Raw genomic sequence first — 15,999 nt, forward strand, 5'->3', positions numbered from 1 at the left:
AGGAGGGAGGAGTTACTGGGGGTGGAGACAGGAGGGAGGGGTTACTGGGGGTGGAGACAGGAGGGAGGGGTTACTGGGGGTGGAGACAGGAGGGAGGAGTTACTGGGGGTGGAGACAGGAGGGAGGAGTTACTGTGGGTGGAGACAGGAGGGAGGGGTTACTGGGGGTGGAGACAGGAGGGAGGGGTTACTGGGGGTGGAGACAGGAGGGTGGAGTTACTGGGGGTGGAGACAGGAGGGAGGAGTTACTGTGGGTGGAGACAGGAGGGAGGAGTTACTGGGGGTGGAGACAGGAGGGAGGAGTTACTGGGGGTGGAGACAGGAGGGAGGGGTTACTGGGGGTGGAGACAGGAGGGAGGAGTTACTGGGGGTGGAGACAGGAGGGAGGAGTTACTGGGGGTGGAGACAGGAGGGAGGGGTTACTGGGGGTGGAGACAGGAGGGAGGAGTTACTGGGGGTGGAGACAGGAGGGAGGGGTTACTGGGGGTGGAGACAGGAGGGAGGAGTTACTGGGGGTGGAGACAGGAGGGAGGAGTTACTGTGGGTGGAGACAGGAGGGAGGAGTTACTGGGGGTGGAGACAGGAGGGAGGAGTTACTGGGGGTGGAGACAGGAGGGAGGAGTTACTGGGGGTGGATACAGGAGGGAGGAGTTACTGGGGGTGGAGACAGGAGGGAGGAGTTACTGGGGGTGGAGACAGGAGGGAGGAGTTACTGGGGGTGGAGACAGGAGGGAGGGGTTTCTGGGGGTGGAGACAGGAGGGAGGGAGGAGTTACTGGGGGTGGAGACAGGAGGGAGGGGTTACTGGGGGTGGAGACAGGAGGGAGGGAGGAGTTACTGGGGGTGGAGACAGGAGGGAGGAGTTACTGGGGGTGGAGACAGGAGGGAGGGGTTACTGGGGGTGGAGACAGGAGGGAGGAGTTACTGGGGGTGGAGACAGGAGGGAGGAGTTACTGGGGGTGGAGACAGGAGGGAGGGGTTACTGGGGGTGGAGACAGGAGGGAGGGGTTACTGGGGGTGGAGACAGGAGGGAGGAGTTACTGGGGGTGGAGACAGGAGGGAGGAGTTACTGGGGGTGGAGACAGGAGGGAGGAGTTACAGGGGGAGGAGGGAGGAGTTACTGGGGGTGGAGACAGGAGGGAGGAGTTACTGGGGGTGGAGACAGGAGGGAGGGGTTACTGGGGGAGGAGACAGGAGGGAGGGAGGAGTTACTGGGGGTGGAGACAGGAGGGAGGAGTTACTGGGGGTGGAGACAGGAGGGAGGAGTTTTTGGGGGTGGAGACAGGAGGGAGGGAGGAGTTACTGGGGGTGGAGACGGGAGGGAGGAGTTACTGGGGGTGGAGACAGGAGGGAGGGGTTACTGGGGGTGGAGACAGGAGGGAGGGGTTACTGGGGGTGGAGACAGGAGGGAGGAGTTACTGGGGGTGGAGACAGGAGGGAGGGGTTTCTGGGGGTGGAGACAGGAGGGAGGGAGGAGTTACTGGGGGTGGAGACAGGAGGGAGGAGTTACTGGGGGTGGAGACAGGAGGGAGGGGTTACTGGGGGTGGAGACAGGAGGGAGGAGTTACTGGGGGTGGAGACAGGAGGGAGGGGTTACTGGGGGTGGAGACAGGAGGGAGGAGTTACTGGGGGTGGAGACAGGAGGGAGGAGTTACTGGGGGTGGAGACAGGAGGGAGGAGTTACAGGGGGAGGAGGGAGGAGTTACTGGGGGTGGAGACAGGAGGGAGGAGTTACTGGGGGTGGAGACAGGAGGGAGGGGTTACTGGGGGAGGAGACAGGAGGGAGGGAGGAGTTACTGGGGGTGGAGACAGGAGGGAGGAGTTACTGGGGGTGGAGACAGGAGGGAGGGGTTACTGGGGGTGGAGACAGGAGGGAGGAGTTTTTGGGGGTGGAGACAGGAGGGAGGGAGGAGTTACTGGGGGTGGAGACAGGAGGGAGGAGTTACTGGGGGTGGAGACAGGAGGGAGGGGTTACTGGGGGTGGAGACAGGAGGGAGGAGTTACTGGGGGTGGAGACAGGAGGGAGGAGTTACTGGGGGTGGAGACAGGAGGGAGGGGTTTCTGGGGGTGGAGACAGGAGGGAGGGAGGAGTTACTGGGGGTGGAGACAGGAGGGAGGGGTTACTGGGGGTGGAGACAGGAGGGAGGGAGGAGTTACTGGGGGTGGAGACAGGAGGGAGGAGTTACTGGGGGTGGAGACAGGAGGGAGGGGTTACTGGGGGTGGAGACAGGAGGGAGGAGTTACTGGGGGTGGAGACAGGAGGGAGGAGTTACTGGGGGTGGAGACAGGAGGGAGGGGTTACTGGGGGTGGAGACAGGAGGGAGGGGTTACTGGGGGTGGAGACAGGAGGGAGGAGTTACTGGGGGTGGAGACAGGAGGGAGGAGTTACTGGGGGTGGAGACAGGAGGGAGGAGTTACAGGGGGAGGAGGGAGGAGTTACTGGGGGTGGAGACAGGAGGGAGGAGTTACAGGGGGTGGAGACAGGAGGGAGGGGTTACTGGGGGAGGAGACAGGAGGGAGGGAGGAGTTACTGGGGGTGGAGACAGGAGGGAGGAGTTACTGGGGGTGGAGACAGGAGGGAGGAGTTACTGGGGGTGGATACAGGAGGGAGGAGTTACTGTGGGTGGAGACAGGAGGGAGGAGTTACTGGGGGTGGAGACAGGAGGGAGGGGTTACTGGGGGAGGAGACAGGAGGGAGGAGTTACTGTGGGTGGAGACAGGAGGGAGGGGTTACTGGGGGTGGAGACAGGAGGGAGGGGTTACTGGGGGTGGAGACAGGAGGGAGGAGTTACTGGGGGTGGATACAGGAGGGAGGGGTTACTGGGGGTGGAGACAGGAGGGAGGGGTTTCTGGGGGTGGAGACAGGAGGGAGGGAGGAGTTTCTGGGGGTGGAGACAGGAGGGAGGGGTTACTGGGGGTGGAGACAGGAGGGAGGGGTTACTGGGGGTGGAGACAGGAGGGAGGAGTTACTGGGGGTGGAGACAGGAGGGAGGAGTTACTGGGGGTGGAGACAGGAGGGAGGGGTTACTGGGGGTGGAGACAGGAGGGAGGAGTTACTGGGGGTGGATACAGGAGGGAGGGGTTACTGGGGGTGGAGACAGGAGGGAGGGGTTACTGGGGGTGGAGACAGGAGGGAGGAGTTACTGGGGGTGGATACAGGAGGGAGGGGTTACTGGGGGTGGAGACAGGAGGGAGGGGTTTCTGGGGGTGGAGACAGGAGGGAGGGAGGAGTTTCTGTGGGTGGAGACAGGAGGGAGGGGTTACTGGGGGTGGAGACAGGAGGGAGGGGTTACTGGGGGTGGAGACAGGAGGGAGGAGTTACTGGGGGTGGAGACAGGAGGGAGGAGTTACTGGGGGTGGAGACAGGAGGGAGGGGTTACTGGGGGTGGAGACAGGAGGGAGGGGTTACTGGGGGTGGAGACAGGAGGGAGGAGTTACTGGGGGTGGAGACAGGAGGGAGGGGTTACTGGGGGTGGAGACAGGAGGGAGGAGTTACTGGGGGAGGAGGGAGGAGTTACTGGGGGAGGAGGGAGGAGTTACTGGGGGAGGAGGGAGGAGTTACTGGGGGTTGGAGACAGGAGGGAGGGGTTACTGGGGGTGGAGGGAGGAGTTACTGGGGGTGGAGACAGGAGGGAGGAGTTACTGGGGGTGGAGACAGGAGGGAGGAGTTACTGGGGGAGGAGGGAGGAGGGAGGGGTTACTGGGGGAGGAGGGAGGAGTTACTGGGGGAGGAGGGAGGAGTTACTGGGGGAGGAGGGAGGAGTTACTGGGGGTTGGAGACAGGAGGGAGGGGTTACTGGGGGTGGAGGGAGGAGTTACTGGGGGTGGAGACAGGAGGGAGGAGTTACTGGGGGTGGAGACAGGAGGGAGGAGTTACTGGGGGTGGAGACAGGAGGGAGGAGTTACTGGGGGTGGAGACAGGAGGGAGGAGTTACTGGGGGAGGAGGGAGGAGTTACTGGGGGTGGAGACAGGAGGGAGGAGTTACTGTGGGTGGAGACAGGAGGGAGGAGTTACTGTGGGTGGAGGGAGGAGTTACTGGGGGTGGAGACAGGAGGGAGGAGTTACTGGGGGTGGAGACAGGAGGGAGGGGTTACTGGGGGTGGAGACAGGAGGGAGGGGTTACTGGGGGTGGAGACAGGAGGGAGGGGTTACTGGGGGTGGAGACAGGAGGGAGGGGTTACTGGGGGTGGAGACAGGAGGGAGGGGTTACTGGGGGTGGAGACAGGAGGGAGGAGTTACTGGGGGTTGGAGACAGGAGGGAGGAGTTACTGGGGGTGGAGACAGGAGGGAGGAGTTACTGGGGGTGGAGGGAGGAGGGAGGAGTTACTGGGGGTGGAGGGAGGAGTTACTGGGGGAGGAGGGAGGAGTTACTGGGGGTGGAGACAGGAGGGAGGAGTTACTGGGGGTGGAGGGAGGAGTTACTGTGTTCTATTTCTACAATTTCCAAAAGATAATCAAACAAAAACATACTTTTTGCGGGACGTGTTTGTGTCGTCATGTGACATTTGTAGAACAATTTCTAACTTATTTGGATTAGTTTTTACTTCTCCATGTATGTTGTTTATAAGTTTTAGCTGACTTTTCTTAGCGGACGTATAATCTTCAGGAATTGAATAATGTTGAGTTTCAGGCCCCGGAGTGAACATAACTGTAACACTCGCAAAAACGACTAAAAACGAGGGCTGAGGGACTTACGTTGTAAACATCCCTTGCTTGGCTAATCATTTGGACAGCCCTACCCAGATGGCGACGGGGATTCCCCCAAGGGCATAAGGCGAGGGTGAAGTGGACGAGGTTGTGTCTTTTACGTGTATTTTAAGACCACAGCCTATGACAGGTTTACATCCAAGATCAGTAAGCAGTGAAATACTACTGATGTAACGCGACAAAGACAAATCCATGGATCAAGATTCATCATTTATTTTTTTTGCGTTTTACGAGTTAGCTGACTGTTTATTCTCTGATGACATCGTTGTGGAGGAATTTGGTCAGTAAAACAATATCCAGGGACAAAATGAGTCAGACGGGTGGAGAGATATGTTGCTGTAGTTTCACAGGGAAAGTTCACTCCGAGTTTAGTTAGTGAGACGTTTTCAGACGTCAGTGTTTGACCGAGCAGTGTTGCCTCAATCCCAAACGATGGGGAAAACAGACACTGTCTAAGTTCAGAAATATAGACGGGAACCTGTCTATTCTATTGAAAATCCACCTGAAATGCATGTGCATCCATTTCATTACAGTGTCTTCATCAATCTCTGACCCTGGTACTCAAACCTGAAGCCATGTCCTGAGTCTCTGACCCTGGTACTCAAACCATGTCCTGAGTCTCTGACCCTGGTACTCAAACCTGAAGCCTGGCGTGAGTCTCTTACCCTGGTACTCAAACCTGAAGCCTGGCCTGAGTCTCTTACCCTGGTACTCAAACCTGAAGCCTAGCCTGAGTCTCTTACCCTGGTACTCAAACCTGAAGCCTGGCCTGAGTCTCTGACCCTGGTACTCAAACCTGAAGCCTGGACTGAGTCTCTTACCCTGGTACTCAAACCTGAAGCCTGGCCTGAGTCTCTTACCCTGGTACTCAAACCTGAAGCCTAGCCTGAGTCTCTTACCCTGGTACTCAAACCATGTCCTGAGTCTCTGACCCTGGTACTCAAACCTGAAGCCTGGCCTGAGTCTCTGACCCTGGTACTCAAACCTGAAGCCTGGCCTGAGTCTCTTACCCTGGTACTCAAACCTGAAGCCTAGCCTGAGTCTCTTACCCTGGTACTCAAACCTGAAGCCTAGCCTGAGTCTCTTACCCTGGTACTCAAACCTGAAGCCTGGCCTGAGTCTCTTACCCTGGTACTCAAACCTGAAGCCTAGCCTGAGTCTCTGACCCTGGTACTCAAACCTGAAGCCTGGCCGGAGTCTCTTACCCTGGTACTCAAACCTGAAGCCTGGCCTGAGTCTCTGACCCTGGTACTCAAACCTGAAGCCATGTCCTGAGTCTCTTACCCTGGTACTCAAACCTGAAGCCTGGCCTGAGTCTCTGACCCTGGTACACAAACCTGAAGCCTAGCCTGAGTCTCTTACCCTGGAACTCAAACCTGAAGCCTAGCCTGAGTCTCTTACCCTGGTACTCAAACCTGAAGCCTAGCCTGAGTCTCTTACCCTGGTACTCAAACCTGAAGCCTAGCCTGAGTATCTTACCCTGGTACTCAAACCTGAAGCCTAGCCTGAGTCTCTTACCTTGGTACTCAAACCTGAAGCCATGTCCTGAGTCTCTTACCCTGGTACTCAAACCTGAAGCCTAGCCTGAGTCTCTTACCCTGGTACTCAAACCTGAAGCCTAGCCTGAGTCTCTTACCCTGGTACTCAAACCATGTCCTGAGTGTCTTACCCTGGTACTCAAACCATGTCCTGAGTCTCTTACCCTGGTACTCAAACCTGAAGCCTGGCCTGAGTCTCTGACCCTGGTACTCAAACCTGAAGCCTAGCCTGAGTCTCTGACCCTGGTACTCAAACCTGAAGCCTGGCCTGAGTCTCTGACCCTGGTACTCAAACCTGAAGCCTAGCCTGAGTCTCTGACCCTGGTACTCAAACCTGAAGCCTAGCCTGAGTCTCTTACCCTGGTACTCAAACCTGAAGCCTAGTCTGAGTCTCTGACCCTGGTACTCAAACCTGAAGCCTGGCCTGAGTCTCTGACCCTGGTACTCAAACCTGAAACCTAGCCTGAGTCTCTGACCCTGGTACTCAAACCTGAAACCTAGCCTGAGTCTCTTACCCTGGTACTCAAACCTGAAGCCTAGCCTGAGTCTCTCACCCTGGTACTCAAACCTGAAGCCTAGCCTGAGTCTCTCACCCTGGTACTCAAACCTGAAGCCTGGCCTGAGTCTCTTACCCTGGTACTCAAACCTGAAGCCTAGCCTGAGTCTCTTACCCTGGTACTCAAACCTGAAGCCTAGCCTGAGTCTCTGACCCTGGTACTCAAACCTGAAGCCTGGCCTGAGTCTCTGACCCTGGTACTCAAACCTGAAGCCTGGCCTGAGTCTCTTACCCTGGCACTCAAACCTGAAACCTAGCCTGAGTCTCTGACCCTGGTACTCAAACCTGAAGCCTGGCCTGAGTCTCTGACCCTGGTACTCAAACCTGAAGCCATGTCCTGAGTCTCTTACCCTGGTACTCAAACCTGAAACCTAGCCTGAGTCTCTGACCCTGGTACTCAAACCTGAAACCTAGCCTGAGTCTCTGACCCTGGTACTCAAACCTGAAGCCTGGCCTGAGTCTCTGACCCTGGTACTCAAACCTGAAGCCTGTCCTGAGTCTCTTACCCTGGTACTCAAACCTGAAGCCTAGCCTGAGTCTCTTTCCCTGGTACTCAAACCTGAAGCCTGGCCTGAGTCTCTGACCCTGGTACTCAAACCTGAAGCCTAGCCTGAGTCTCTGACCCTGGTACTCAAACCTGAAGCCTAGCCTGAGTCTCTGACCCTGGTACTCAAACCTGAAGCCTGGCCTGAGTCTCTTACCCTGGTACTCAAACCTGAAGCCTGGCCTCAGTCTCTTACCCTGGTACTCAAACCTGAAGCCTAGCCTGAGTCTCTTACCCTGGTACTCAAACCTGAAGCCTAGCCTGAGTCTCTGACCCTGGTACTCAAACCTGAAGCCTAGCCTGAGTCTCTTACCCTGGTACTCAAACCTGAAGCCTAGCCTGAGTCTCTTACCTTGGTACTCAAACCTGAAGCCATGTCCTGAGTCTCTTACCCTGGTACTCAAACCTGAAGCCTAGCCTGAGTCTCTTACCCTGGTACTCAAACCTGAAGCCTAGCCTGAGTCTCTTACCCTGGTACTCAAACCATGTCCTGAGTGTCTTACCCTGGTACTCAAACCATGTCCTGAGTCTCTTACCCTGGTACTCAAACCTGAAGCCTGGCCTGAGTCTCTTACCCTGGTACTCAAACCTGAAACCTAGCCTGAGTCTCTGACTCTGGTACTCAAACCTGAAACCTAGCCTGAGTCTCTGACCCTGGTACTCAAACCTGAAGCCTGGCCTGAGTCTCTGACCCTGGTACTCAAACCTGAAGCCTGTCCTGAGTCTCTTACCCTGGTACTCAAACCTGAAGCCTAGCCTGAGTCTCTTACCCTGGTACTCAAACCTGAAGCCTGGCCTGAGTCTCTGACCCTGGTACTCAAACCTGAAGCCTAGCCTGAGTCTCTGACCCTGGTACTCAAACCTGAAGCCTAGCCTGAGTCTCTGACCCTGGTACTCAAACCTGAAGCCTGGCCTGAGTCTCTTACCCTGGTACTCAAACCTGAAGCCTGGCCTGAGTCTCTTACCCTGGTACTCAAACCTGAAGCCTAGCCTGAGTCTCTTACCCTGGTACTCAAACCTGAAGCCATGTCCTGAGTCTCTTACCCTGGTACTCAAACCTGAAGCCTGGCCTGAGTCTCGTACCCTGGTACTCAAACCTGAAGCCATGTCCTGAGTCTCTTACCCTGGTACTCAAACCTGAAGCCTGTCCTGAGTCTCTTACCCTGGTACTCAAACCATGTCCTGAGTCTCTGACCCTGGTACTCAAACCATGTCCTGAGTCTCTTACCCTGGTACTCAAACCTGAAGCCTGGCGTGAGTCTCTTACCCTGGTACTCAAACCTGAAGCCTGGCGTGAGTCTCTTACCCTGGTACTCAAACCATGTCCTGAGTCTCTGACCCTGGTACTCAAACCTGAAGCCATGTCCTGAGTCTCTTACCCTGGTACTCAAACCTGAATCCTGGCCTGTTCTGGGAGTGGTCGCTATGGAAATACACGGTAGTCTCGTGGGAGGTGGTGAGCAGGGAGGGCGGGACATCCTGTCCACTAAATCGACCAATCACTGTGCTGGTATCCAGGGGGCCGTTCCGAATCTCCAGGAAGTCATGGTTGGCCTCGGTGGAGAAGTTTAAGAACTGGACGTGGGCTCCTGGGGTGAAGGAACACAGGTAAATGTTAGAGACAGAAACAGGTAACCTCAGGAACACAGGTAAATGTTAGAGACAGAGACAGGTAACCTCAGGAACACAGGTAAATGTTAGAGACAGAGACAGGTAACCTCAGGAACACAGGTAAATGTTAGAGACAGAAACAGGTAACCTCAGGAACACGGGTAAGGGTTAGAGACAGAGACAGGTAACCTCAGGAACACAGGTAAGGGTTAGAGACAGAGACAGGTAACCTCAGGAACACAGGTAAGGGTTAGAGACAGAAACAGGTAACCTCAGGAACACAGGTAAGGGTTAGAGACAGAAACAGGTAACCTCAGGAACACAGGTAAGGGTTAGAGACAGAAACAGGTAACCTCAGGAACACAGGTAAATGTTAGAGACAGAGACAGGTAACCTCAGGAACACAGGTAAGGGTTAGAGACAGAAACAGGTAACCTCAGGAACACAGGTAAATGTTAGAGGCAGCGACAGGTAACCTCAGGAACACAGGTAAATGTTAGAGGCAGCGACAGGTAACCTCAGGAACACAGGTAAATGTTAGAGACAGAGACAGGTAACCTCAGGAACACAGGTAAATGTTAGAGACAGAGACAGGTAACCTCAGGAACACAGGTAAATGTTAGAGGCAGCGACAGGTAACCTCAGGAACACAGGTAAATGTTAGAGACAGAGACAGGTAACCTCAGGAACACAGGTAAATGTTAGAGACAGAGACAGGTAACCTCAGGAACACAGGTAAGGGTTAGAGACAGAGACAGGTAACCTCAGGAACACAGGTAAATGTTAGAGACAGAGACAGGTAACCTCAGGAACACAGGTAAATGTTAGAGACAGAGACAGGTAACCTCAGGAACACAGGTAAGGGTTAGAGACAGCGACAGGTAACCAGAGACTAACATCAGTTGTCGTTCTAATTTCTCTTGTTCTATTGCGGTTCCTCTGGTATTGTGGAATACAGTACAACAATCACGGCATCTTAGTGAAGGGGGCTCTCTCTCACCGTATCCCACAGCCAGGTAGATTCTCCAGGTACAGTCACTGTTGCTAGGGTAGTTGCCAGGGAAACCAGGGCTAAGGATCATGCCTTCCATCTCCCCCTGGATTCCTCCACATTGGGCTGGACCGAGAGAGATAAGGGAGAGGGGTGGGGGGGGGGGGGGGGGTCAATGTATTTGGGATAAACCATTACAACCAAAAAGAGTGGTGCTTATTCGTAATAATTACCATCTACGGCATGGCAAGCTATAATCATGGCAACTCCTGACCGACAGAATCTTTGTTCATATGAATTATTCGTTTTACATGTAGAGAGCTACTGCTAGTACCTGGCCTGGAAAATATAGTACTTTTTATCATGAAAAACACACACCACAAAAAATGTATGCTTTTTTGCGTTCAATAAATTGACACCGCAGGAGCAAGTATATTGATGAAATAGGTTAATTCCACTCTCTAAACCATCAAAGGTCTCTCAAGCACCTAAATACCCTACAATACAGCTCTCTAAACCATCAAAGGTCTCTCAAGCACCTACAATGTCCAATTCCCATATCAGAGGGATGAGAAACATCTCTTTACCCTCTCCCTACTCTGCTCTCTTGAGTCTCTACTCCCTCTCTCCATCACAGCGTTCTTTGAGCTTAAACCACTGATTGATTCAAATGTCACTTTGATTGAAGCAAAGAAACAGGGCTTAAAGGGAATACGAGAGCATGAGAGAGAGGGAGATATGGATAGAGGGATATGGATAGAGGAAGAGAGGGGAGAGGAAGATGGCAAGCGGGAGAGAGAGGGGAGAGGGAGAGATAATGAAAGATGAAAAGACGAAAGGTTAGAGAACGTAAACAAGTCAAAGTGAGTGAGAGGAGAGAGAGAGAGAGAGAGAGAGAGAGAGAGAGAGAGAGAGAGAGAGAGAGAAGAAAGAGGAGAAGAGAAGAGAAGAGAGGAGAGGAGAGGAGAGAGAGAGAGAGAAGAGAGAAGAGAGAGAGAGAAGAGAGAGAGAGAGAAGAGAGAAGAGAGAGAGAGAAGAGAGAGAGAGAGAGACAGAAGAGAGAAGAGAGGAGAGAGAGAGAAGAGAGGAGAGAGCTGCCCTACAGCGAGCTGGTAGTCCCATCCACCAAACTACCAGGTGTGAAACAAGGAAGGGACTCAGGGGGTATGCCAATATGGTATCGAGCAGACCAAACCCTCTCTATTAAGTTAGTCGAAACAGGAACATTTTACATCTGGCTAGAAATTACAAAGGAAATGATCTCAACAGAGTAAAATGTCCTCATGTGTGGTTCCTATATCCCCCCACTAGAATCCCCATACTTTAACGATGACAGCTTCTCCATCCTGTGTGCTTCCTATATCCCCACACTAGATTCCCCATACTTTAAATGAAGACAGCTTCTCCATCCTGGAGGGGGAGATCAACCATTTTCAGGCCCCAGGGACATGTATTAGTCTGTGGAGACCTAAATGCCAGAACTGTACAAGAACCTGACACCCTCAGCACCCAGGGGGACAAACACCTGCCTGGAGGTGACAGCATTCCCTCCCCCATATGCCCCCCTAGACACAACTACGACAGCATAACCAACAAAATGGGTCACAACTCCTGCAGCTCTGTCGAACGATGGGTATGTACATAGACAATGGTAGGCTTTGAGGGGACTCCTATGGTAGGTACACCTACAGCTCATCTCTTGGCAGTAGCACTGTAGACTACTTTATCACTGACCTCAACCCAGAGTCTCTCAGAGCGTTCACAGTCAGCCCGCTGACACCCTTATCAGATCACAGCAAAATCACAGTCTACCTGAACAGAGCAACACTCAATCATGAGGCATCAAAGCCAAAGGAACTGAGTAATATTAAGAAATGCTATAGATGGAAGGAAAGTAGTGTGGAAACTTATCAAAAACAATTAGGCAACAACAAATTCAATCCCCTTTAGACAACTTCCTGGACAAAAGGTTTCACTGTAATAGTGAAGGTGTAAACATGGCAGTAAAAAACCTAAACAGTATATTAAACCTCTCAGCTTCCTTATCAAATCTAAACATGTCAAGCATACAACCTACGAAAATGAACAACAATGACAAATGGTTTGATCAAAAATGCGAAAACCTAAGAAAATAAATTGAGAAACCTGTCCAACCAAAAACATAGAGACCCGGAAAACCTGAGTCTACGCCTTCACTGAATGTGAACCACTGAAACAATACAGAAATACACCACGGAAAAAGAAGGAACGTCAGAAATCAGCTCAAGGTAATTGAAGAATCCATAGAATCTAACGACTTCTGGGAAAATTGGAAAACACTAAACAAACATGAAGAATTATCTATCCAAAATGGAGATGTATGGGTAAACAACTTATCCAATCTTTTGGGCTCTTTAAAAAAGAATAAACAGCAAAAACATAAACATGATCAAATACACATCTTAGAATCAACTATTAAAGACTACCAGAACCCACTGGATTATCCAATTACATTGAATGAACTACAGGACAAAATACAAACCCTCCAACCCAAAAGGCCTGTGGTGTTGATGGTATCCTAAATTAAATACTAAAATATACAGACCGCAAACTCCATTTAAACTCTTTAACATCATCCTCAGCTCTGACATCTTCTCCAATATCTGGAACCAAGGACTGATCACCCCAATCCACAAAATTGGAGACAAATTTGACCCCAATAACTACCGTTGGCACTATGCATTCGGACAGGTAGCGTTTTACCCTGCGTCCTCCAAACCCAGATTCCTCCATCGGACTGCCATATGGTGAAACGTGATTCATCACTCCAGAGAACGTGTTTCCACTTCTCCTGAGTCCAGTGGCAGTGAGCTTCACACCCTCCAGCCGACGCTTGGCATTGCGCATGGTGATCTAAGGCTTGTATGCGGCTGCTCTGCCATGGAAACCCGTTTCATGAAGCTCCCGAAGAACAGTTCTTGTGATGACGTTGCTTCCAGAGGCAGTTTGGAACTCGGTAGTGACTGTTGCAACCGAGGACAGGCAATTTTTACCTGCTATGCACTTCAGCACTCGGCGGTCCCATTCTGTGAGCTTTTGTGTTACCTAAAACTTCACGGCTGAACCGTTGTGGCTCTTAGAAATGACCCACTTTACAATAACAGCACTTACTGGGGCAGCTTAGTTTAGCAGGGCAGAAATTTGACGAACTGACTTTTGGGAAATGTGGCATCCTGTGACGATACCACATTGAAAGTAACTGAGCTCTCCAGTAAGGCCGTTCTACTGCCAATGTTTGTCTATAGAGATTGCATGGATGTGTGCTCAATTGTATGCACCTGTCAGCAGTGGGTGTGACTGAAAAAGCTGAATCCACTAATTTGAAGGGATGTCTTTATACCTTTGGCCATGTAGTCTACCAATGAATTGGCGAGGGCACTAGAACTGTCTGCAGCATCCGGCCTCACCCTACTAGAATAAGAAGTCAAATGTCTACTGGACTCTGAAATCAAATGTCTACTGTTTGCTGATGATCTGGTGCTTCTGTCACCAACCAAGGAGGGCCTACAGCAGCACCTATATCTTCTGCACGGATTCTACCAGACCTTGGCCCTGACAGTAAATCTCAGTAAGACAAAAATAATGGTGTTCCAAAAAAAGGTCCAGTTCCCAGGACCACAAATACAAATTCCATCTAGACACCGTTGCCCTGGAGCACACAAAAAACGATACATACCTTGGCCTAAACATCAGCGCCACAGGTAACTTCCACAAAGCTGTGAACGCTCTGAGAGAAAAGGCTAGAAGGGCCTTCTATGCCATCAAAAGGAACATAACATTTGACATCCCAAATAGGATCTGGCTAAAAATACTTGAATCAGTTATAGAACCCATTGCCCTTTATGGTTGTGAGCTCTGGGGTCCGCTCACCAACCAAGATTTCACAAAATGGGACAAACACCAAATTGAGACTCTGCATGCAGAATTCTGCAAAAATATCCTCAGTGTACAACGTAGAACACCAAATAATGCATGCAGAGCAGAATTAGGCTGATACCCACTAATGATCAAAATCCAGAAAAGAGCCGTTAAATTCTACAACCACCTAAAAGGAAGCGATTCCCAAACCTTCCATAACAAAGCCATCACCTACAGAGAGATGATCCTGGAGAAGAGTCCCCTAAGCAAGCTGGTCCTAGGGCTCTGTTCACAAACACAAACACACCCCACAGAGCCCCAGGACAACAGCACAATTAGACCCAACCAAATCATGAGAAAACAAAAAGATAATTACTTGACACATTGGAAAGAATTAACAAAAAAACAGAGCAAACTAGAATGCTATTTGGCCCTAAACAGAGAGTACACAGTGGAAGAATACCTGACCACTGTGACTGACCCAAACTAAAGGAAAGCTTTGACTATGTACAGACTCAGTGAGCATAGCCTTGCTATTGAGAAAGGTCGCCGTAGGCAGACCTGGCTCTCAAGGGAAGACAGGCTATGTGCACACTGCCCACAAAATGAGGTGGAAACTGAGCTGCACTTCCTAACCTCCTGACAAATGTATGACCATATTATAGACACATATTTCGAAAACAAACCCCATTTTGATAAACTCCCATATCTATTGGGTGAAATACCACAGTATTTCATCACAGCAGCAAGATGTGTGACCTGTTGCCACAAGAAAAGGTCAACCAGTGAAGAACAAACACCATTGTAAATACAACCCATATTTATGCTTATTTATTTTACCTTTTGTACTGTAACTATTTGTACATCATTACAACCCTGTATATATACATATGACATTTGTAATGTCTTTATTCCTTTAGAACTTCTGTGAGTGTAATGTTTACTATTCATTTTTAATTGTTTATTTTATCAAAGTCATTTGCTTTGGCAAAGTTACTTATGTTTCCAATGCCAATAAAGCCCCTTGATTTGAAATTGAATGTAAATGACCGAAGAGTAGAGAGGAAAAGAGAAGTATGGAAAGTGAAAAGGTTTTTTACCGATGCAGAGAGGAGGTGGGTAGTTCCATCGCCTGACGGTCCCTGGCATGCAGGAGATGTGAGAGTTTCCCTAGGAAAATAACACACACACACACACACACACACACACACACACACACACACACACACACACACACACACACACACACACACACACACACACACACACACACACACACACACACACTCAGACATAAGAGAACACCTAATCGATGCATTAGCCTCTTTCCATTGTCACTTTACTGTCACAAAATGCTTTGACACAAATCCCTTCTCTCCTTACAGCCTCCTCTCCCTACAGTCTTCTCTCCTCTCCTCTCCCTACACTCCCCTCTCCCTACACTTCCCTCTCCCTACAATCTCCTCTCCCTACAGTCTCCTCTCCCTACAGACTCCTCTCCCTACAGTCTCCTCTCCTATATTCTCTCCCTACGGTCTTCTCTCCCATCCTCTCCCTACACTCCCCTCTCCCTACAGTCTCTTCTCCCTACACTCCACCCTCCCTACAGTCTTCTCTCCCTACACTCCCCTCTCCCTACACTCCCCTCTCCCTACACTCCCCTCTCCCTACACTCCCCTCTCCCTACACTCCCCTCTCCCTACACTCCCCTCTCCCTACACTCCCCTCTCCCTACAGTCTTCTCTCCCTACACTCCCCTCTCCCTACACTCCCCTCTCCCTACAGTCTTCTCTCCCTACACTCCCCTCTCCCTACAGTCTCCTCTCCCTACAGTCTCCTCTCCCTACACTCCCCTCTCCCTACAGTCTTCTCTCCCTACACTCCCCTCTCCCTACAGTCTCCTCTCCCTACAGTCTCCTCTCCCTACAGTCTCTTCTCCCTACACTCCACCCTCCCTACAGTCTTCTCTCCCTACACTCCCCTCTCCCTACACTCCCCTCTCCCTACACTCCCCTCTCCCTACAGTCTTCTCTCCCTACAGTCTTCTCTCCCTACAGTCTCCTCTCCCTACAGTCTCCTCTCCCTACAGTCTCCTCTCACTACTGTCTCCTCTCACTACAGTCTCCTCTCCCTACAGTCTCCTCTCCCTACACTCC

General features: G+C 51.6%; 1 protein-coding gene across 1 annotated transcript in view; it reads right to left on the bottom strand.

Annotated features, from left to right (window-relative positions):
- LOC129847340 (CUB and sushi domain-containing protein 2-like) overlaps nt 1-15,999 on the bottom strand; it is a 76,808-nt gene that overhangs the window by 32,967 nt on the left and 27,842 nt on the right. Inside the window, exons 7-9 of the mRNA XM_055915105.1 lie at nt 14,944-15,013; nt 9,956-10,072; nt 8,724-8,933 (exon numbers count right to left, since the gene is read on the bottom strand). Of these exons, the coding sequence (XP_055771080.1) occupies nt 8,724-8,933; nt 9,956-10,072; nt 14,944-15,013 (397 nt within the window). The remainder of the gene's footprint in view (nt 1-8,723; nt 8,934-9,955; nt 10,073-14,943; nt 15,014-15,999) is intronic.

Source organism: Salvelinus fontinalis, unplaced genomic scaffold (assembly GCF_029448725.1).
Source record: "Salvelinus fontinalis isolate EN_2023a unplaced genomic scaffold, ASM2944872v1 scaffold_0785, whole genome shotgun sequence".
Taxonomy (NCBI): Eukaryota; Metazoa; Chordata; class Actinopteri; order Salmoniformes; family Salmonidae; genus Salvelinus; species Salvelinus fontinalis.